Below are 21405 nucleotides of genomic sequence, written 5' to 3'. Positions count from 1 at the left end.
GGGGACGCAAGAGCGGGACCGCATGGCACAAGGTGAACAGTAAACTGCGTGCAGGGCAACTGATTTGAGCGCTCTGCGCATTATATTTGTGGGTAACGGCTTGACCTGTTTGTACTTTAGGCCGACTATCGCCGCTACAGAAGGCGCTTGTCGTGAAATTGGTTATGACAATTCAAAAGACTATTTTCCTCGCCATTAATTGGTGATGGTGCCAACAATGTCAGTATGATTCAGGCAGCCCACGTCGGTGTCGGCATCTCTGGAGTTGAGGTAAACAAGTTTCCTCAACATTACTCAAATGTATATATGACTTTCCTTACCCAAGGATTTTAAGCTGCTCGTTCAGCTGATACATGTTGCCATCTCGCAATTCCGGTTTTACAAAACAAAAGTTCATGGCGCCTAGAGTTACAGACGGATGATCAAACTTATCCTTTGGTGCTTGGTTATTTAATCTAGACCGTATTCTGGGTCGTTCATTTTCACCAAGTATTTTCTACCCCTGTGTGCGGTTGTCGCTCCTGCTATTGGAAAATATTCTGACATCGTTCACCGGCTGTGGACGAATAGTGTCTTTTACTTTGTCCTCATCTTTATCCCGCTCTTCTGCCTCGTGCGGGATTTTGTCGGGAAAGAGTTTGTTACATTCCTGAGTCAAGAACGGTATGTAGAAACTGGATGTTCCCACAGATTCCGTTACTCAGAGATCTTGCAGGTCCAAAAGGCAATCAAGAAAGTCCGTGCAACGCAGTGCATGCGGCGGAACTGTAGATTTGCTTTCAGCCAGACAGAAATGCGGCAAAACAGGGTCAGGCCAAGATCATTCGGCGTACAAGATATCAAAATCAAATGCGCGGTTATCTGGTTACTAGACTAGAGACCAAGACAGTGTTGCTCATATATTTGAAGAAATCCATATATGATTCCTCTCGCTTTCAGGTTCTTGTATTGGTATTCATACAGGTCTCCAAACCCGGAGGTCACTTTGAAGTCCATTAAGGTACTTTAAGGCCGGATATGTCCATCCATTGGGGCAACACTAGGCTGTCGTTTCCACAACTGCTTTCGCAATATTTGTAGTTCAACACACCTCTGTTTTTGACAAGGCAGCCTGATTAGTAAACAATCAAGTGAGTGAAGTGTCATATACCTTGCTCCCCTTGCAAGTGTGCCTTCTGCTCTCCGAAAAGTCAATGAGGCAGAACCCTCCTTCGCGAGTACGCGCAATATTCCGGGGCTCGAGGTCTCCATGAATTATCCCAATACAATGAAGGTCCCGTGCCAACTTAAACACTTGAGATCTGCAGGAAATCGTGATCATCGATGAGAGCAATTGCTTCGGCATGATTGCTACTGCTTACCGCTCAGAGTCGTTAAGCTCTTCCCACTCATTCAGAACGCCATCACATAAATCGAGAATGAGAACGGCCACGCCATTCCCTTCGAATGCACCATAGCATTGGGGAGCGACACGATTACGTGATTGACGAGATTGGTATGCCTGCTCCAAGGTAAGGTAGATGTTGAACTCATCATGGAGCCGTTGTCGCTTGTCTGCGTCAGCACGTCGTAGCACCTCGACAATCTTGACGACGAGAAAGTCAACGCTGCCATCAAAGCAACATTGCCAGGCATTGCCAGTTGACCCCGACCCCACAAACCGGGTCAACCACAAGCGCCGATTCCCATTATTGGCGCACAGCGGAAGGGCGAGAATATTGTTTGAGAAGGGGTGGAGATGTATCCAGATTTGGGAGGATTCAGGCGAATTTTGGGAGGATGAAGTGATCTAAGAAATAAAAGAGTATGGCAAAAGAGCGGCAACAGGAGGCGTGGACAAACCATTAGCCGGGACTCAGCCTTCCTCTGGCCAGTGTGGTGACAGTTACGGGTATTCGGAGGATCGTTCGCTATTAAACTACCTGAATGCGGTGAGCGATCATCGATGTAATCTTCAGGTGAAGGACCCTCGTCTTGTTCTTTGAGAGTATCGAGTTCCATATTGGGATTGAATTCGGTAGGCTCGACAGGAACATTCTTGACAACGGACAACATGGCACCAAAGAGTGCTCGAAAAGGCACTGAAGAGTCATCGATGTTGATCATTGGCGAGTAGGCAAGGAAGGGGTGGTGATTGTCCCTCACAAGGCGGCATACGATCCAGTAATTATGACATGTAATAAAGAGCCACTCCATCCGTCTTAGACCCAGAGTCAATGCAGCCTAGATGTATTTCTTAAACGCCAGCGTTGTAGGTGACGAAGGTAGTTTACTCACCTTTGTAAGCATCTTCGGTGCCAAAGTTTGACCGGGAGCCCACGACAGCTCGATACCATTCTACGGTAACAGCCCGCGAACATTATTCATGACCGATGGGGATGTCACCTCGAGGAGACTCCCGTCTTCGCCATCCACTTCTAAACCATAGTCAATCCTGGAGCTCCCTCTGTCCGCAACTTTTTCTGTTTTTGCCAGGTTGTGTCTACCGTATAACCACAAGCAGTCCCCTAAAGTGTCAAGTACACCTATGGACAACAGTGTCTGACTCTGATCCAAAGATCAGCCCAAATTACTGGACATCGAACGAAGAACTAGAAACTTACATGCCTTTCACTTGGATTCCGTATCCAGTTAGAGTCTTCTCGACCAAACGCACCAAGCTGTATCCGAGGTGAAAACCGTGATAGGAGTTGATTTTCGGCATCCGCTGATAAGAGGGTATCTCCAAGGACGTTCTCGAGAGTGCTGCAAAGTTTCTGAACAAGGGTATTGTCTCGCACAGCATGCTTGGCTTTCCATTCCCTCTCGAGCAACGGGACTTCAACTAGAGATATGTCTGTGATGTCGGTAGATGAGTCTTCATTAGGTTGAGGGGATGAGAACATCGCATGTTCCACCAGGAAATTATGTAGGTTGGACATGATGATGGCCGTGGATTGTTGAATGCAACCTGTAATCGGACTCCTATACCTGCTATCGAGGTTTAAACATCCCTAGTCACAGTTTCTATGAGAGGGGAAACCTTGAGCGCCTTCCGCTATCAAGGTGATCGCACTCAGTGACGAGTGCGCCTTCCACAAGGTGTTCCCCCGATCGGCCTCCTTTCTGGGGATTTTCTGTGCAGTCTGCAATCGGTGTGCCGGGGAATCCTAGGGTGGGTCTCCTCGCTCCCGCCATCCCCGTACGGAGAACGAAGGTCAGACTGCAAAGAGCGAGCGGTCAGCAAGCCGTGGTACAGGCAGAGCAAACCTTTATGCACCTTTTCGCAGAGCATGAGTTTCTGGGAACCGCTATTTGCGGGTGTTTATATAGATTAGATTGATACTGCTCAAGTTAGTCTCCTCCTTCAACTGGAGCTCTATCACACTGATCTCTATCTGCAACTATTCACATCTTGTCATCATGCAACGACATAGTTTTACCGCGCTCAACTCTACATTCGTTGTCGATGCAGAGTACCAGTTCGTCAAGGAGCTGGGCCAAGGTGCATATGGCTGCGTCGTCTCCGCTAGACATCGACGCTCAGGCGAAGGGTGCGCTATCAAGAAGATCACAAACATCAACACCAAGGTCTGTATCTGACACAATTTTATCAACTCACGGATCCTCTGATTTGCTAGTCGATAGCGCATCTTGACTAAGCGCTGCCTAAGAGAGATCAGGTTCGTTGAATTTATATGCTCCGTCGCAGCTTGTCTGACGCGATCTACTGCTCTAGGTTATTGCACCACTTCCGGGGTCACAAAAACGTCTGTGATATTTTCGTACAACAATGGTGGTTATCTGATTCTCAGGCAGATTACATGCCTTTACGACATGGATATTGTATTTCAACCAAACGGGAACTTTGATGAGGTTTATCTCTACGTTGGTCCATCCTCGATTTTTCCTCTCCAATATCAAACCCTGTTTTTCAGGAGGAACTGATGGAAGCTGACCTCCACGCAATCGTGAATACTTCCGGTTTTGACCTCTGGAGTAGAATATTGACCTTATAGGATAGATTCGATCAGGCCAACCGCTGACCGACGCTCACTTCCAATCCTTTTTGTATCAAACTCTTTGCGGCCTCAAGTATATTCACTCAGCAAATGTACTCCATCGCGATCTCAAACCAGGGAATCTTCTTGTAAATGCTGATTGCGAGCTTAAAATATGTGACTTTGGTTTGGCTCGTGGCTATACTCCTGGCGGGGGAACTTCCAAGGCAGCCGGAAATCAAGGTTTCATGACGGAATACGTTGCCACCCGTTGGTACCGTGCGCCCGAAATCATGCTGAGCTTCGCAAACTACGTGAGTACGATCAGCATACCTCCGCTGAAGATCTAACCATTTGGCTAGTCTACCGCCATCGATGTTTGGTCTGTTGGATGCATCCTAGCTGAACTGCTTGGTGGAAAGCCCATCTATAAGGGTAGAGAGTATGTTTTTTTTTTTTTGACGAAGACCAACTGGGTGCTGAATTCGTTGTAGCTACGTTGACCAGTTGAATCAGATTCTTCATTATTTGGGCACTCCATCTGAAGATACTCTCCGCCGTGTTGGATCACCTCGGGTTTGTCTATTAACTGATTGTTGATTCCGATGTTAATGCCTCTTAGGCCCAAGACTACATCAGGTCTCTGCCAATTAAACCCCGTGTTCCTTTCTCAACCCTTTTCCCTCATGCAAATCCTCTTGCTATCGATCTCCTTTCCCAGATGCTTTGCTTTGACCCCGCTAAGCGCATTAGCTGCGAGCAAGCCTTAAATCATCCATATCTACAAGTCTGGCATGATCCCGCCGATGAACCTGTATGCGACACTGTAAGTGGTGCTGTGTACTACTCGGTTCCGGCATTTACTAACAAGAACTCGTTCAGAAATTCGACTTCGGATTCGAAGAGGAAGACAGCATTGATGGGATGAAGAAGCTAATTATCGAAGAAGTCAACTCATTCCGAGCAGAAGTGCGCGCGCAGGCCAGGGCTGCGGGTCAGATTCGCCGTCAAGACAGGTAAAAACACACTTTCCTTGTTGGTTCGGTAGCTGGGTGCTGATGGTCTTTAGTCTCCCTATACCATCGCGTGATGAGATTCTCAGCTCTCCCGTGCAGGAACACGGTCCTCATCACGGTGCAACTTCCTCTTATACCGCGACCCAGAGTCACGGTGGAGCGCGGCCACCCAGCCCGATCATGGATGATCCCAGCGAAGAGCTGGAGCGAGAGCTTGCCTCCACTCATCTTGGGAATCAGAGGAGATGAAATGCCCATTTTATGCCTAGATCTGAACTGATTTGACCAGCTTTTGTGTGCGGTATATTTGTGAACTTGATTGTATTGGATACAAGGGAAATGTAATTATATAGTGATACCTCCTGTATGCAATTTTGTGACGTATAGAATATAAATTTTCGACAGCGAGATTGTGTGATACATTGTTTCGCAACGAGCAGCTTGCTAATGTAACTCGTCGGCATCTTCTTCCAATTCCTGCTCGGAAGAAACCAACCCCTTCGCATTGACTATGAAGTCCTGCACTTTGGCCAGATCCTTCCCGGTTCCCTCGTTGTTCTCCACACCGCCGCTGACATCTACCGCCCAGGGATTCACCTGAGCGATGACTGACGCGACGTTCTCTGGTGTTAAGCCACCGGCGAGGATGATTGGAAGGGGATATTTAGCGGGAGAGGTTATAGCTTTATTTTGAGGCTCAGATACGGCTTCGCTGGCAGAAACGACTGCTGGAGTCGTCTCCTTCTCGGGGAGGTCCTGAGCGCCTTCGACAGCCTCCTTCTGTTCAGTTTGCTTCTCTTTGTTGTTCGAAACTCGACCACTGGTCAAAATTTCACCACTATCCACGATTGTTTTCGCAGATTCCAGATCCATAATTTTTCCGGTCCCTCCGCTCATACCATCCTCTCTCAAGCTGTCAAGTAAGATAAATTTATGCTTACCCCCGCGGGTGATTCCTTCCGCCCCAGTGCCGTTCTCTCCAATGTGGAAGACGCGGATAACCGGTACGGGGATATGATGCACCCAGTCTATTGGCTCAGCACCATGAAGTTGAACCATGTCAAGCTGTGCTAGCGAGACTGCACGCAAAATTGTGGAAAGTGTCGCGTTTTGGAAAACACCCACCAAGAGAGGGCGCGATATAGTGTTTGAGAGACGTGTAGCATGTGTGGTAAACCAGGGGGCATTAGGAACTTCATATTGTTCGTCAGTCTGGGAGGGTGGGGACGGCTGTGTGAATCCCAGTTCGCGAATGGCTCGTGAAATCTCTTTGGCCGTTTCTAAATCGATATGTCTTTTTGACTTCTCAACGAACATTAGACCAAGAATGTCCGCCCCGGCAGCCGCTACCGCCAAGGCCTCCTCCTTTGATCGTATGCCACAAATTTTTACAAGAGGCGACCGGGAGCGCCATTTCGGTGAGAGAGACGTGGGTTCTGGGATCGAAAGTAACTTGTGAATGAAAGCCTCAGTGTCCTTTGCTCGCATCAAGCTCTCTCCGACGAGGATGGCCCCAACTCCGTCTGATTGGTAACGTTTCACGTCTTCTGAAGTTGCTATCCCGCTCAAAGCACACAAAACAACGTCTTTGCCCTTCACCATATCGCTTAACCTGCTCGTCGTTCCCATGTCTACCTGGAAATCATGTAAATTCCGATTGTTGACGCCGATTACCTTAGCCGGTAAGGATAACGCGAGCTCCATCTCCTTGGCGTTGTTAACTTCAACCAAAGGCTCCATGCCTAACTCCAGGCTGTACTTGTAGAGATCACGTAGTAACGCCTCCGAAAGCATGCTCACAATCAACAAGATAGTGTCTGCGCCCCATAAGCGGGACTCCACGATCTGATAACGACTCAGGATGAAATCCTTGCGTAGAATTGCAGGGCGGTTTGGGAGATGGGCCACGCTCAAGCGGACGTGAAGCATGTCCTGAAGTGAACCAAGGAACCATTTAGGTTCTGTGAGGACTGAGATGGTTTGTGCCCCTGAAAGGGCGTAGGTAAGAGCTTGTGCAGCAGGAGATGTGGTAATCGAGATCGGGCCCTTGGATGGCGATGCACGCTTGATTTCAGCGAACAAGGCAGGACGGTCAGGTGTGTCTTTAATATGAGAGACGAACGGAATCAAGGGAGGGGCAATGTTGAGGGACAAAAGAGTCTTTAGATCTGTTAACGTTGTCCCTGGTGTAGATTCTGCTTGAGAGACGTCTGCCAATCGCTGGGCGTAGATTTTTTCGAGGATCGAGGGTATACTTTTAGTCGCGCCTGGTTTAGAAAGTACCTCTTGCGGGAGCGCCTCAAAAGGAAATGGTGGAAGGGAGCTATCGAGGACCCGAGCTTCTGGATTTTCTTCCCACAACCCACCACGAAGGGCTAGAAAATTGCGGATGAGATCATCACCGCCTTCGCTGAGGATACTCTCCGGATGATATTGAACCGCTTCTAGCGTATATTTTCGGTGCCTAACGCCCATAATAACACCGGACTCTTCCGTGGCAGAAGTGATTGCAAGTTCGGGTGGGAGTGACGCATGGGCAGCACTGAGTGAGTGGTATCGGATTGATTTTATTCCTTGAGGGATACCTCTGAAGCAACCTCGGTTATCGTGTCTTATTCGGCTGACTTTTCCGTGCATGATTTCGCCTGCGTAACTGTTGCGCAAAGGTCAGCAACGCCCCGAAGACTCTGAGGACGACATCAGCATGGCATAGTAAACATTGTTTGTAGGTGCCTTCCCCACTCTGCTGAACCGAATCATAAAATCACGGTACGCACGCTATTTGTCCTCTATAGAGATCAACCAAGCACTCTAGTCCCATACACACGCCGAGAATGGGTACTTTGCCTTGGAAGTACTCGATCGCAGCCTTTGAGATTCCGGAATCCGTCTGAGGGTGGCCAGGTCCAGGTGAAATGATCAGGAAATTTATCCTCAATTTCGGAAGCATGGATGGATGGATAGCATCATTCCGAATGACGGTGACATCTGCACCTTGAAGAGAAAGTTGCTGATATAGATTCCAAGTGAAGGAGTCAAAATTGTCAATCAAAAGCACATCGAGTTGCGCAGAAAGGGAAGGGGGCAATAAATCATCGTGCAATAGATCTTTGCTGGCCATCGTACGACGTAAGAGCTTATCAGAGTTGATGGGGGAACGGGGGATAACTGGTCGAAATCCTAAATTCCCTATTTGGCAAATCAGCCAAGCTCAGGGCCTCTTCTTGGCCTCCGCCATGCTCACTGCACTCCTCCAGTGACGACAGTGGCAGAGACATTCTCTCATCAGCTTGCTATCACCGACGGCCTGGGATGCAGCACAAAGCCCAAGCGATAGTACCCATTTAACGATTTCACGATAACCGACTTCGGAGCGATGGTGTCTTCAAACATAACCTGCTTCAAGCACGATGCCCAGACTCCCCCAGCTCTCTTCCAGAATGGCGATGCGGTCTTCCAGGGTATGGTGCTAGAGCTTCTTTTTGGAGAATACCTTTGGGACTGATATCCTCATTCGCAAGCCCACCATGTATTTATCCCCCGGTCCTCCCTAAACCCTACCTGGACTCATCATTATCAGGTTGGCTGGATTGTCGCAGGTGGATTTGCTACGGTCGCTACGGTGGTCTCATTTTGGCTCATCAACAAACATTTGCAGTGGTATACGAATGTAAGATCTCTGGACATGGCATTCTAGGACCCCTGTCTTATTCATCAATTATAACTTTAGAAAAGGGAACAACGGTGCAAGTTCGCCGCCATTCAAGTTCTTCTACTCATTAACTCTCATCCTTTCAGACATCATACGGCTTCTATTTCTTGTGCCAATATATGCTCTCATCAGCTTTGCCTCCTACCTCTTCTGGGTGGGTTGTACGGCTTCTACTTCTACTAAAATATCCTAATGGTGTGGATGTAGGATCACTCAACACCTCTGATTCTCGTTCGAGATGCTTATGAAGCCATTGTTCTCACTGCCTTTTTCTACTTGCTCCTCAATTATGTATCACCTGATGTCGAGGAACAGAAGTTGGTTCTCCTGAAAGTCGGACTTTCTCGCGATGCTGATAGGGTTGCGAGACAGAAGGGAGAGGCTATGAAACGGTGGGCTTTTCCTCTCAAATTTATCAAATGGAAACCATCGGTAGAGATTATTATTTCTTTTTATCGTCTCAGGGTATCTCACTATGTCATTTCAGGACGGACTATATTTTTTACAGCTAATGAAATGGGGAATTCTACAGTACTGCGTTGTTAGGCCAATGTGAGCTGCCAACTTGCTTTTGAAGCCTGTTATTCACCGAATTCGCAGTACCACTTTGGCCGCTGTCATTCTGGATTACAATGGGCTGTATTGCGAGTCATCCTGGGGTCCAGGGTGGGGACATGTCTATGTTCGTGCCCCTGTGGAAAATAATATTCATCTAACCAATGCCTGTAGATCGTCGTCATCATCTCCTTGTCTGTCACCGTGGCCATGTATTGTTTGATTCAACTCTATCTATGTATAGCTAAGGACGTTGAACGCCATCGTCCTTTGCTCAAGTTGTTTTCTGTCAAAGCCGTGGGTAAGTCAATTTCAATAGGTACTTTGTCCGAGGGACGTCCTAATAAATCTCTTCAGTTTTTCTCACCTTCTGGCAAGCGACCTTTCTCTCCGTACTCAGCATGTTCGGGGTGGTGAAGGACGTACGTAATAATACGGTTGTAGACGTTAGTTCCAGCCACTAATTATTCGCAGACTACATACATGACAGCGGAGGACATAAACATCGGCATCGGCGCCCTTTTGGAAACCTTTGAGATGATGTAAGATGCCTACCAAAATCCAGCGTTCTGCCACTGAGTCTACGTAGGATATTTGCTTTTGTTCATATAAAAGCATTTACCTACAAGGAATATCGACCTAAGCAAGACTCGAAGTTCGTTGGTGCGGCCCCTGTGCGAACATCCCGACTTCGTTCACTTGCTCATGTTCTGGACTTTCGTGAGACATTCCGGGAAATTTGGGTTGGCTGTATCTATTTGTTGGACAAAGTTAGAGGGAAGGAACCCTCACCGGACTTTGGGGTGCGACGAGCTGCTCACTATGAGGAAGCTTTTGGGCGGTCACGTCTGGCCTACGCTGGACAGGAAAAAAACTCCAAAGGCTCACACAACCTCGGGGAGAAATTAGCTACTCATCCGGCTGTGACAGTCGAGGTCGACCAGGAAGTCCAAATAGAAGTAGGAGGGGAAAGACAATGGCTCGGGACAGGTGATGATTACGGCTATGGGCTTGGCTACCTGCGGCGAGAACGGAGTGAAGGCTTAGCAGCGCAGATAGAAAGGGAACTCGGGAGACGTGGGGTGGGCTTGCGTCCTAGCCATGATGAGCCAACCCCGCTCAATGTCGGCTCGAGTCATGACAATCCTCGACATCAACGAAATAAACGCTCGTGGTGGCGCACTGTCTACGATCGCATTTCTCAGACTGGACACGAGGAAACAGACCAGCCGGCTCCCCATGCCCAAAGAAGACTTAGGCGCACCTCACACTCACGCTGGGAGGAAGCACATCAGCGTCTTTTACAGGATCATGCTGACATGCCGACCTGTGGCATGGACTCTGAGCGACATGCTAGTGATCACAGAGCAGAGGCCGATATTTTAGCCCCTCTCTCCGCCTATCATAATCATAGGCGCTCGCAGTACCCCAGGAATCAGAGTGGACATTTCTCTGAGTTGCCCAACGGCGGGTCAGCTCCCAATCACAGGGAGACTCATCGGGTAGCTAGCGTACCAGTGACCCCCTCCCCCAACCACCGCTCTGATAGCATCCTTGCTCGAATATTCCCTCAGTCTGATAATGGATCCCTCCGCGACCGCGAAACCGATAGTGCCCATTCTTTTCTATCTTCATCTACAAGAGGCATCAGTTCTTCGAAAAGGACACTTAACAGTCACTCTATTAACTCGACAATTGGCATTCTTTCTTCGGATGAAATTGGCGTCATGAGGGATAGAAGATTGGTTGGGCCTGACGATGTTATCCACCTCTTGGATGCACCGTCTGATCGGCTGGGTGTCGATGTCGCAAGCACCGATAACCCTCCAATACCGCCGGAGAAGGATCATGTTGTATACCGTCGTCCACTTGAATCAAGTCACCACAGACCAATACCCCCACGATTGCCATCTCCACCATTTTTGGTGATGAAGAATACACCAAGGAACAGCGTCACCACGTCGCCAGCAGCCGACGTAACATACGCCGCAGCGCGTCAGTCGCGTCACCGAAGTTTGGATCAAGTTACATCGTGCGATCGACCCACGTCTACATCCCAGCCGCATCTGCCTCGACATACCCACACTGACCATGAGATGCGGCACGATATATATATCCCGCCACCACTATGAGAACGCGAACACCTCCACAGACATAACACTAACACTTGTGCTCGAGACCTCCCACCTCCGTAACTTGAATAATGCCAGCCACGACAGATAATGACATCACGATACTCATGACGACTTATTCACCTCTTGACTACGATTCTTAATATTCTTATTCATCGCAGAATTCTTGTACTCCAGTGTATCTATTTCAAGAGCACACGATACCACCTGTAAGCATATTCCAACCAAGTTGCTCATACGTCCAACCCATAACAGTTCCTTCAGGGGTGTGATATTTCAATAGTGACCTGTGCTTTCCCTCTTGTAAATGGATTGCATTGATTTCCTCCATGTCCTCGTCAGTGAGCTTAATTAACTAATGAAAGGTGTTAGCAACTTTGGCAAGGGCAGTTGAAATCACCACACATTTAAATTCGCTGTCATTCTCCCGTCATCCTCGCTCTTTGGGACAACCGCTGTTCCACGTTGGACACCCCAAGCAAGAACTACTTGGGCTGGTGTAACCTTGCCTTTTTCTGCAATTTTTTGTATGGTGGGGTCCTCGAACAAAGTGGCCGATCGACCTGGATAATACTATCAGTTCATTCTGAGCTGGCACATCTAGAATCCATACCCAGAGGAGAATACGCCGTCAGAAGGATGCCCTTTTCCTCACACAGCGCCTTGACGTCGTTCTGAGGGAGATAAGGGTGCATCTCGACTTGATTCACAGCTGGCACGATTTGACAGTGCGGGAGGAGTGCCTCGAGAGTTTTACAAGAAAAGTTGGACACCCCCAACGTCTTCACTTTCCCTTCAACACGACAGTTAAGTCATACAGCTTGATGGTTATTTCCAGGATCAAATAATACCTGTTTCGAGCAGCTTCTCCATCTCCTTCCATGTCTCAATGAAAGTAGGGTGTTCGTCAGGCCCTAAAACATGGGCGTTTCCCGCTGCACACATTGAATTCCAGCGCTATTAAGCAAGTCGTGCGCAATGACTTACTTGGGGCTTGAGCTTGAGGCCAATGAAGGAGGTATAAATCAATATATTCGCAGTCAAGGTCTCGCAGAGAATCCTCGAACGCTTCGCGTACGCGGTGGTGATCAGGGTTTCTATTCAGAGTCCGTCAGGATAATTTTATCATTACTCAAACGCGACTTACGCCAATTTGGTTGTGATATATAGGCTCTTCCTGGGTATCCCAGATGCTTTAATGGCATCACCGACCATTTTCTCGTTGCCTGCGACAAACCACTGATCAAATACCTTTCCCACATAATTCAGATACTCGGCGTACCATATCCTGCTGCCTATGAAAGATGCAAGTGTAAGCATAGGAGACCACAATGACGCCTATTGAAATTCACAGTGTCAAAGTGTCGATAGCCATTCTACCAACGCAAGGAAATCAATAACATGAAGGGGTAAATTTGCACACTAGCTACTTACTCTGAGCGCCTTCGCACACATTTCAACAACGCGGTTTCCATCTCCTGCTGTAACACTACCCATCCAGCAACTAAAAAAGATGAGGGTGAATCCTTGGAACACTTCGTTCTACTAGGGTCTTACCCCATGCCAATTGCAGGGATCGTGGTGCCATTGTTGAGGGTGAAGTCAGGAGTAAGAGACGACATGGGGCTGGATATCTTGATATCCGAATGGGCGCTTTAAGGTATGAAGGAACATGGCATTCGGGCCGATCTCGACGGCCCGTTTTTTTCCCGACGTCATTTCAAAGGCTACAGTTATCCAAATCGTACTAATACAGATCTATCGATATGCGCAGATACAGGAGAATGGGGTAGCAGTAAAATACAGGAAGAGCTGTCGTGGGGTGGATACAAGCGAGGATGCACGAGATTCTGATTGGGATGGAGAGAAAGTTGGGTCCAAAATCACAGCGTAAAAATATTCAGACCGCCCTGGAGAGCCCCAGTTTCCCTTTTTCCAGGGTAACCACGTAACCTTGTAAAGGTTCTTGTTCCAGATTGTTGATTGCGTACTCAGAGTGCACGACGCGCCTGGCGTTGATCTTGTTCAGAACCATCCGAGTTTCTGAGTCCTTCTCGACATCCGAAGATGTTTCCGAGTCATCAGAGGAGTCAAAGTTTGACGGAGACGCGAAAGAGGTTTCAACATTGAGAGTTGTTTCGAAAACAGCTGGATCCACCAAAGGGGACGCGACATCCAATAGTTCTTTCCCAATGTCTCCGCGGCGGTAAACACGGTTATGTTGCTCAGGGGTGGTTGGATTGAACAAATTGACACAAAAGTCGAGCGACTTCTGGAGTTCTGTTTCGGAAAGGCGGGCGCCCATATCAGAAGCTCCCTGAATAACTGATAAGAAGTGGTTATTATGGCATCAAACGTCGGCCTCGAATCAAAAAAGACAACTAACCAGGGCGAAGAAAGGAAAATGCTCGGTCGTAATTGTCCTCGTTTATGTCTGAGAGAATGTCTATGGTTTGGGAACGGATTTGCTTATAGGCGCTGAGAACGACCATCTGAAATCTATACATGTTATCAGCGAAAAGGTATTGCACGGCATACTGGAAGCCTGCCTCGTGTAACTTGTTGACACACGTTGTGTATGCCATTGTGCAGCTTCTACTTCTGAGCAATGGCCTCGAAGAGAAGCACAGATCGTCGCTGCGGCCGAAAGAGCTGACGTCATCGCCAGGTGAACCCCGCTTGAAAAAAATGGGTCGATGAAAGCTTTTGAGGGTAAATTATACAATCCTCATGGAGGCGATCAAGGCTCACCTCCCGCGTCCCCGACGATTCGAAACCCTTTTCCAGCATAAATTGGTGCGGAATAGCTGAAGTCGCTGGCGCTCCTCACACTTCCCTCGTTCAAAATGCCAGTGGAGCTAATCAAAAGTACGACTCCGGGAGCCAACGACAGGTTGGAAAGATAACGTAACACCATGGCAGAGTCGGAGGCACCTGGTGTGGCAAAACTTGCAAACAGTGATGGGGTAGATAACTGGATTTTTGAATGGTACATCTTCTCGTTCATCACTATGCCAATTGAGGTAGTTCCATTATGAAGGGGAATAAACCAGGCCCAACCCGAAGCGTCTAAACGGCGCAAAGTCAATAGCCATTATATGGAAGCGTGACGAAGAACAGACCAGTGAGCGCCTCAAACCAAGGTGAACCTTGCCGCTTTGAACCCAAGCCATAGCCCCCCACATCTCTCCAATAGCCCCAGACGGCGATATTTTTCAGAGATGCGTTAAAATGTCTGTTTTTCAGATATTTCGTGGACATAAGTCCAGCCCGACCAGTTGCATCAATTAAATGGGTAAATGTTGTCGTGCCACGGACCGGAACCTCTGCCGCCTCTTCAACTCGTGGACTAGATGCAAAACGTGAAAAAGCCGAGTGAATCGGAGAAGCAGGAGGTGAGGGAGGGGGAGGGGGAGGTACGTGTGACCACTCCACAGAAATGGGTCGTTTGGGGTCAGAAGGACAGAAAGTAATTGCTTCAACTTTGGTTTTTTCGTAGACGGACGCCCCGGTGGAGCGAGCATGGTTTAGCAGCATCTGGTCAAATTCGGAACGGACCTACAACGCAAGAGATGTTATGAAATGTTATACATCTGTTCAAAAGGTGTCCTCACAACGTTCCATGCGTAGTTATTGTGTCCCATAGCGATGAAATCTGTGTCTAAAGTATGGTTGGTACCAAAGTGAGCTTGTGTACAACATGTCTACTCACAGCCTTCGCGTTTACACTGATTGAATTTTATAGCTGCCCCTGGCTATGTCAAACTAGGTTATTAACTTGTAGACTTTACTGTGATAGTCGCTTACTTTCTGAACGAAACCATGCTTGACCATGATGTCTTCTGCCCCAATAAAGCGAAGATAGTGGCGAACAGAAGGAATCAAGCTTTCGCCAATGTGATATCTGTTGTGCCATTAGCAAGCGCGACAGCCCCCAGGAAGGGGAAGTTCTGACCGAGGAAACTTGGAAGCTTCCAAGACGGTAACATCGATGCCTTCTCTTGCGAGTGCGGCTGCTGCATACGAGCCAGCAGGACCCCCTCCAATAATGAGAACTTGGGTATACTGGTCTGTAGAGGTGAAGAACAGAAGAAGAATCTGAGGGAAGTCAAACGTACGTTTGGAGGCAACGAAGATGGGTGGGACATGAGAGAAAAGATGAACGGGGATGGAAAGAAAGGGCAGCAAAGCCGGGGCCTTTATAGTTCTGGACCGAAAAGTTCTCAGACATGAGTAGTCAGACTGTATGCGTTATTTTTATGTTCATGATGGAAAAACAGACGCGACCATCGGTTCCACATCTCGTGAGCTAGGAGAGGAAGTCGGATTGCCCGATCGAGAAAGCATGTCCAAGAAGCTCTCCATCGAACATCTCCGAGGACTCTAAACTTGAGTCCAAGAAACGGGAGGTTATAACACGCAGTTTCTGAAACGAATATTCCTCGGAGAACCTTGCACAACCATGTGAGCCCATGTGGATAACAATGATAGGCGTTGGGTGGACAGATTGTGTCAAGAGCGTGAGTTTATTTTACATACAGGTGTGTGACTCAGGTGTGACTGTTCGCGATTGTGACATGTTATGGCACAACAACCTCCACCTCCCTTGAGCGAAATCATCAATGCAGTTCGCGACGTTCTATCTCCAAAAACTTTTTCTATTTATGACATGAAAGCCTTCCTTGACCTACTTGCAATGATAGAGTGGTATCGTCTCGATTATACAAAGAGAGTGTCCGACACCCTGACCTGGAACGTTTTCTACAACACCCACCTCGATCCCGATGTTCTAACTTTACGAATGGAAGAAGAAAAGCTCTTCACTAATATTCTGCGCGTGCAGACGGGTCTTAGGGAGGTGTTTATGGTCATAATCTCAAGGTGCTGTCTCATAGTGAGTCGTCGATCTAATCCCGTTGAACAACTGTAAATTTCTTCGAAACCAGGACCTGCATAAATTATGGAATAATTCTTCCATGACCCAATTCTGGGTTCGTTGGAATGAGTATTTCCAAGTCAAGTCAGAACCCTTTTCTGTGCTCCGGTTTCACTTTGAGATGTCCGACGAAGACATCAGAATCATGCATGATGTTGCTCAAAAATGGGCCATTGGCTTGGGTGCGGGTGATTACCAGGAAGCTAATCGGTAACTATTTCAACCACCCATCATCCTCCTGCTTATTTTTTGTCGCCTTCCAGCCCATTTATGCGAAAAGTCTTCCAGTCGGAAAACATGGAGCCCGAGGTACCCCATTGGGAGGAGCTTCTTGAGTTGATGAATTATTATCTCACGACAGTCGAAAAAATGGAACAAAGCTTTGATACCGTATTTCCCTCGAACCCCACTGAAATGTCGCCGAAAAGACAGGATGTAGAGACGTGACAGTCGTGATACCCTTCAGTCCCACTGGATCCTCTGTGCATATCTCTGAATGTCGGAAACATAATTATCGGTAACCTCGTGGCCAACCCCGGTCGCTACTTTGAGGATGACCTCATTCAGCCCAGTCGACCCAAGGATGTCGACATGGTCACTGGTATTTGCGCCCCCTCGTGGCATAGTTACAGTCGGGCGATGTGGCAGCTTCACAAACGCCATCAAACACTCAAGACCACAGCAAGAAAGTAAATTCCCGTACCTCTACTGTCGTGATCTTGATACCGGCCGGATTCCATCTCGGTCTCTTCCACCCCTCCACGCACATTGCTCCCAAACTCACCAGGCTGACTGTTCCATCTCCTTCTCCCATTTTCACCCCGTTCAAGAGCTGGGAGGGCGGCATCAAAGAACTATTTCTCGAATATGGGGGAAAGCCCTACTTTGGGAAAAGCAGAGTTGTTGGTATAATCAGAATCGATCCAGCTTTCCCGCAATGAAGGAGGTCCCAGGTGTTGGCTGAGGACTCCACATTCAGAAGAGTGGGGATCGGTACATTCTGTGTCGACAGCATCCGCAGCTTCACTGTCTTTTCCCTGGACGTACCTACGGCGATGCAAGGGATTCATCGCAGGTCAAAGTGATGATTTATCAGTGCTGACCAGTAGGAGCGCTATAATGATAATCTTCAGTCTCCAGTAATGAAAGAGATCGCCAATGGATACCTCAGTTTCCTTGCCATGACCATACACGCAATATATCTTCATAGAAGGGGCACGAGGGAGCCTACATCATCAACAATTGGAACCGCTGAATGTAAAGGTGGTTGCAGGAAAAACGTGCCTGACTTCAAGTGGGTTCGTCCACTTTCGGTGATCGAGGTCATTGCGACTGAGTTGCTCCTCGTCCCGTTCGATGCCATACGAATAGTTCGTCTCCAGCATTTTCTGTCAATTTAACATGAGTAGTTCGAACAATGTCATGGAAAGCGGCAAACTTGAAAAGCTGTTGGGGTATGTTGCAAAATCCACAGTCCTGCCTCCTCTGCCGTCATGTTTCTCGTGGTGTCACCGTTGCTTTGCGGTGAGAGAGACCTAAACGCAATTAGCTCTCCGTGGGTATGGGTATTGTTACAAGCATCGTCTGGTGCATGCAACGCGCTGCCCCATACAGCATTCCCGCCCTATGGAACGTCTTGTTTCAAAGAGGACCATAGAATGACTGGATCACTCACCTTGAGCCACATGCTCGCACTTCCCGCCCAACTGCGGAAAAGTCTCTGTCGCTCCTTCCTCGAAAAGAAGCGTTCAAGCACTAAAAGCTCTGGATCAAGTTCCGCAGGTTTAGGTAGCCTCAAACCACAAACCATATGCTCCAGCCGGATTCATTTGCACGGTGTCTTTCATTTCGCCGGACAAGAAGGCAGACATAGCTTTTGCCTTGATGGTAAAAGTCGTAATCATATATGGATTCTCGACGAGCAAGAGAACGTACCACTCCCTGTGAAATCAAGCGAGATTAGCTGATCGCTGGAGAGTCCTGGCGGAATCACGCACTAAATGGGTACCTGCTATCGAGATATAAGATTCAATGTGATTCTGTCATCATTTAAACGAAGTTAGAATGCTGTCTGGTGGATCAGGCATAGTTATCACCTCTACCCAATCAATCCCTCCGTTGCCATGAAGAGGAGATTCAACCCATTTGAAGCTGTATTGACAAGCAAAGTTAGCGTATGAGGATCAGGTAAACATTTAGCCTCACAAATACTGTAATCAATCCTTGTCATTAATTACCAAGGTGTAGTACAATCAAAAACATACCAAAAGAACCTGAATAGCACAAGTATCTTCGAGTTCGAATGCCACGTCTCATAAGTGTATAAGTGGCGATGACGTACAGTTGATCCCATTGAGTGCGCAGCGATTACAACCTTCTTATTCTGTCGCTTTCTAAAGAGGATACCTTTCTAGTAAACCTGGAAAACTTGGGCAGAGCGACGCACTTGAGTCCTTCAATCGTGCTTTTGAGCCTTGAAAAATAACCGTCGCGTACTTCAAGGTTATAGTATGATAGCCTCCAATCGTAAGGAGCTAAGTACAGGTTGTTTGTGTCGTAATTAACGACGGCTAAGTTCTCCACGACCTTCGACCTAATCGACAAGCATCTCAAACGGGAAACAGAACTAATGGAGATTCGCAACTTACCAGATCCAAAACCCTTGTATGAAGGAGCTCGCCGCATCTATTCCTTCCGCCGCACGTACTTTAGCGCCAGGCGGATCCAATCCTGTCAATGGATCGAGCATCATAGCAGCAATCCACTTTTCTTTGTTGAAGGTGACTTGCGAAAGCATATTGAAAGCACCCCATAACTTTTCTCGGAAGAACGCTCTGTAATCAGGAGATGTGGACCAAGACTCTAAACCCTGATAGTGGTTGACGTCAGTTTCAGAGTCGCTAATGCTTTAAATAGTCGAACCGTTGACACTATTCCTGGAATAATGACAACAGGATGTTGTGCAGTTAACCCTCTGGCTTTCATGGCCTCCCCGACTTGAAATTCGCGTCCGTCTTTGCTGAATTTCCCAAACTCTGGAATATTACTCAATAGCCGTGTCCATTCTGCTTCCAAGCGAGAGAGATCGAATTCAGGAAGCTGTGGAAGGTTTATATCGTATTCATTCATGAATACAGACATTTGACCATGGATTTTTTGTAAATCTTGTGGCCCAACGAACGCATTGAACCCGAGCAGGGCTCCTACTTCAAACTTATTCAGAACAAAAAGGTATATTGATTGTCTCCACGTACATAGTATCCCGAAAGGAAATAAAAAACTGCCTCTCCTAAAAAACGACTGTTGAATTATTGGTGAAGGCCGAATTTAACGTAGATTTATGAATCATTTTTCACCTTTCTACCGTCGACGCCAGCTCTCTTCGTCATGTCAGTTCGTTCCTGGCGTGTTTCTGCATCTTCCTTGGAAGCAGGTTTGGTATTTGGCCAGGTCTTGGTACGCTTTGTCAAGACCATGAGGGAGAGGTAAGTGTGGGATTCCGGGGCGGTCCCTATACATACTAACTATGCTGTCACACCGCTTGTTTCAATCAGCTGATTGTCCAGCAAAACCCCCACCATCCGACGTGATAGCATAATGCACGACTAAAACCCCCAACGCAGGAGACGCTTTACAAGTTCTCCTGCCAGCAACCTGAGACTTCTCGTAACCCAGGAAGAATTGAACTTGCCCCGACCGTCTTTTCTCAATAGCATGGCACATTTCAGATACATGGGTCGGAACCATTACCAACCCACCACATGTACGATACAACGCATTAGCACTATCAAGGAGTTGAGGGCGCAACGCGGGATGAAGGTACGTACATCTCTACTGACTCAAATAATATGGATAATGTTCAACACATACTTTACCAACAGCTCGGCGATCCACTCCTCTTCTATGAGGCACCTCAGTGACTTCGGATGTGGAAGACGTTTTCGAAGTAGTCGACCGGTGGACTCTAATCCGAACCCCTGGCAGGATGCTTGAACATCTGAGAAGAGGACCCCGCCTTTCAAACAAAGAGGAGCTCCCAACATTGCGTGGCATTCATCTTCTGTCCCGACGCAACAGAACCGACGCAGCCTCATCGCCCGTGAATCGCTCTTTGATGAATGGTGTCTCACTGTGGCAAGCAATTTACTGGCAAGCACTGGTCAGAGAAAGTCATCTTGCTGAAAAGGCAGCTCGTCAACCCCTGGTCAACCCTGATACTCCCAAATTATCTGAAATCCTCAAATACCGTCACAACCTCGACGTGTCATTCCGCCACGCCGAAAAGTCTTAACACAGCTCCTTACATCATGCATGTCGACCTCTCTCAGGACCGTGCGTACACAGGAGAGTTCCACTACCGCTATGAGATCTGGGATTGATTCTGGGGAGGTGACATGAACAGGCCTCAGCTCTACAGGGCATTGCAGTCGTGAAAACACTAGGGGCGCCATCTCCGACCCAGGAAGGGTTTTTTTCCCCTTGGTGTAGGTAGGCATCCTCAAACGCCGCCGGGCATAGTGTTACAATAATATTTGCAAGCACCGCAAGAGCAACGCGATGGTACCTGATGGGCACAATCCCTGTTTCTGTGAGCAAAACAGCATGCATGGATCTTGAATGGAGTCTTAAAAGTCTACGCAGGAACAGCATCTGCATACCTTCCAGCAAGGCTAGGAAGGAATCCACATCGATGATCACCTCACAAGCAAAGGTGAGATGAGGATCTGTTCGCGATTTGTGTAGCTGAATACCCTCCCTGGAATAGTACCATAGACTCCATTGCAAAAGTTGAAAAAACCACGTTGCGACCTTTCGATGCTTTGTTGATGTGACTCCAACATATTTGAATTCGTCAAAAAACTCGAGCCGTTTGTCCCCGACTGTAAGCTTCCGTAGCGCATGTGGAAGCGGACCGAAGATTATGCCTTCTCTTTGAAGGACTAACAATCAAAAAGTTCGTTGCGCACCACTCGTAATGGATATAGTTTAGCCTCCTCTGTACAATTGTTCCACAGCGACTTTATAGATGCCATGACACCAAACAAGATTGTACTGGACAGCTACTTACCTCTCG

The 21405-nt window shown here is 47.8% G+C and overlaps 10 protein-coding genes across 10 annotated transcripts; 5 read left to right on the top strand and 5 right to left on the bottom strand.

Annotated features, from left to right (window-relative positions):
• Positions 1-225: 225 nt before the first annotated feature.
• Positions 226-877, top strand: LACBIDRAFT_313846 (aminophospholipid-transporting P-type ATPase; the record flags this gene model as incomplete). Its single annotated transcript, XM_001877775.1, has 3 exons — positions 226-270; positions 326-336; positions 460-877. The coding sequence occupies 3 exons, from the start codon at positions 226-228 to the stop codon at positions 875-877; spliced, it is 474 nt and encodes a 157-aa protein (XP_001877810.1).
• Positions 878-1005: 128 nt separating this feature from the next.
• Positions 1006-3177, bottom strand: LACBIDRAFT_313845 (uncharacterized protein; the record flags this gene model as incomplete). Its single annotated transcript, XM_001877399.1, has 8 exons — positions 1006-1092; positions 1151-1301; positions 1362-1789; positions 1843-2223; positions 2278-2337; positions 2386-2547; positions 2604-2970; positions 3023-3177. 8 exons carry the CDS (start codon positions 3175-3177, stop codon positions 1006-1008), a joined length of 1791 nt encoding a protein of 596 aa, XP_001877434.1.
• A 225-nt stretch (positions 3178-3402) lies between these two features.
• On the top strand, positions 3403-5000 carry LACBIDRAFT_232153 (uncharacterized protein; the record flags this gene model as incomplete). The annotated part of the gene is made up of 10 exons (XM_001877774.1): positions 3403-3570; positions 3628-3662; positions 3719-3749; positions 3799-3867; positions 3918-3950; positions 4004-4294; positions 4343-4422; positions 4475-4556; positions 4603-4806; positions 4863-5000. The coding sequence occupies 10 exons, from the start codon at positions 3403-3405 to the stop codon at positions 4998-5000; spliced, it is 1131 nt and encodes a 376-aa protein (XP_001877809.1).
• Positions 5001-5440: 440 nt separating this feature from the next.
• TrpC (anthranilate synthase component II) lies at positions 5441-8117 on the bottom strand (the record flags this gene model as incomplete). Its single annotated transcript, XM_001877398.1, has 3 exons — positions 5441-5752; positions 5810-7649; positions 7774-8117. The coding sequence occupies 3 exons, from the start codon at positions 8115-8117 to the stop codon at positions 5441-5443; spliced, it is 2496 nt and encodes an 831-aa protein (XP_001877433.1).
• Positions 8118-8372: 255 nt separating this feature from the next.
• On the top strand, positions 8373-10719 carry LACBIDRAFT_313842 (uncharacterized protein; the record flags this gene model as incomplete). Its single annotated transcript, XM_001877773.1, has 12 exons — positions 8373-8457; positions 8518-8666; positions 8727-8742; positions 8795-8862; positions 8916-9140; positions 9196-9260; positions 9309-9390; positions 9438-9564; positions 9621-9685; positions 9738-9805; positions 9853-10636; positions 10696-10719. The coding sequence occupies 12 exons, from the start codon at positions 8373-8375 to the stop codon at positions 10717-10719; spliced, it is 1758 nt and encodes a 585-aa protein (XP_001877808.1).
• LACBIDRAFT_189144 (aldo/keto reductase) lies at positions 10667-13017 on the bottom strand (the record flags this gene model as incomplete). The annotated part of the gene is made up of 10 exons (XM_001877397.1): positions 10667-11750; positions 11801-11958; positions 12009-12188; positions 12247-12330; positions 12383-12492; positions 12543-12621; positions 12678-12690; positions 12748-12771; positions 12830-12899; positions 12953-13017. 10 exons carry the CDS (start codon positions 13015-13017, stop codon positions 11583-11585), a joined length of 951 nt encoding a protein of 316 aa, XP_001877432.1. The 3' UTR covers positions 10667-11582.
• Positions 13018-13295: 278 nt separating this feature from the next.
• On the bottom strand, positions 13296-15451 carry LACBIDRAFT_247116 (uncharacterized protein; the record flags this gene model as incomplete). The annotated part of the gene is made up of 9 exons (XM_001877396.1): positions 13296-13720; positions 13782-13894; positions 13927-14098; positions 14147-14343; positions 14389-14464; positions 14518-14728; positions 14816-14953; positions 15010-15083; positions 15325-15451. Coding segments are annotated over 9 exons (1533 nt in total), but the record flags the coding sequence as incomplete, so codon positions are not given.
• Positions 15452-16091: 640 nt separating this feature from the next.
• Positions 16092-16778, top strand: LACBIDRAFT_313837 (uncharacterized protein; the record flags this gene model as incomplete). Its single annotated transcript, XM_001877772.1, has 3 exons — positions 16092-16289; positions 16342-16541; positions 16595-16778. The coding sequence occupies 3 exons, from the start codon at positions 16092-16094 to the stop codon at positions 16776-16778; spliced, it is 582 nt and encodes a 193-aa protein (XP_001877807.1).
• A 15-nt stretch (positions 16779-16793) lies between these two features.
• On the bottom strand, positions 16794-19346 carry PDAT (phospholipid/diacylglycerol acyltransferase; the record flags this gene model as incomplete). The annotated part of the gene is given in 16 exon segments (XM_001877395.2): positions 16794-16979; positions 17035-17163; positions 17216-17378; positions 17435-17445; positions 17498-17558; positions 17572-17582; positions 17621-17719; positions 17770-17955; positions 18007-18086; positions 18139-18211; positions 18329-18370; positions 18428-18482; positions 18641-18724; positions 18778-18924; positions 18980-19200; positions 19254-19346. Coding segments are annotated over 16 exon segments (1641 nt in total), but the record flags the coding sequence as incomplete, so codon positions are not given.
• A 1515-nt stretch (positions 19347-20861) lies between these two features.
• LACBIDRAFT_313833 (uncharacterized protein) lies at positions 20862-21373 on the top strand. The gene is made up of 2 exons (XM_001877771.1): positions 20862-21042; positions 21097-21373. Exons 1-2 carry the CDS (start codon positions 20899-20901, stop codon positions 21121-21123), a joined length of 171 nt encoding a protein of 56 aa, XP_001877806.1. The 5' UTR covers positions 20862-20898; the 3' UTR covers positions 21124-21373.
• Positions 21374-21405: the final 32 nt, after the last annotated feature.

Source organism: Laccaria bicolor, genomic scaffold, assembly GCF_000143565.1.
Source record: "Laccaria bicolor S238N-H82 LACBIscaffold_5 genomic scaffold, whole genome shotgun sequence".
In the NCBI taxonomy this organism is placed as follows: Eukaryota; Fungi; Basidiomycota; class Agaricomycetes; order Agaricales; family Hydnangiaceae; genus Laccaria; species Laccaria bicolor.
Note: the sequence above shows the minus strand (reverse complement) of the source record. Positions and strands in the feature narration are given on the sequence as shown.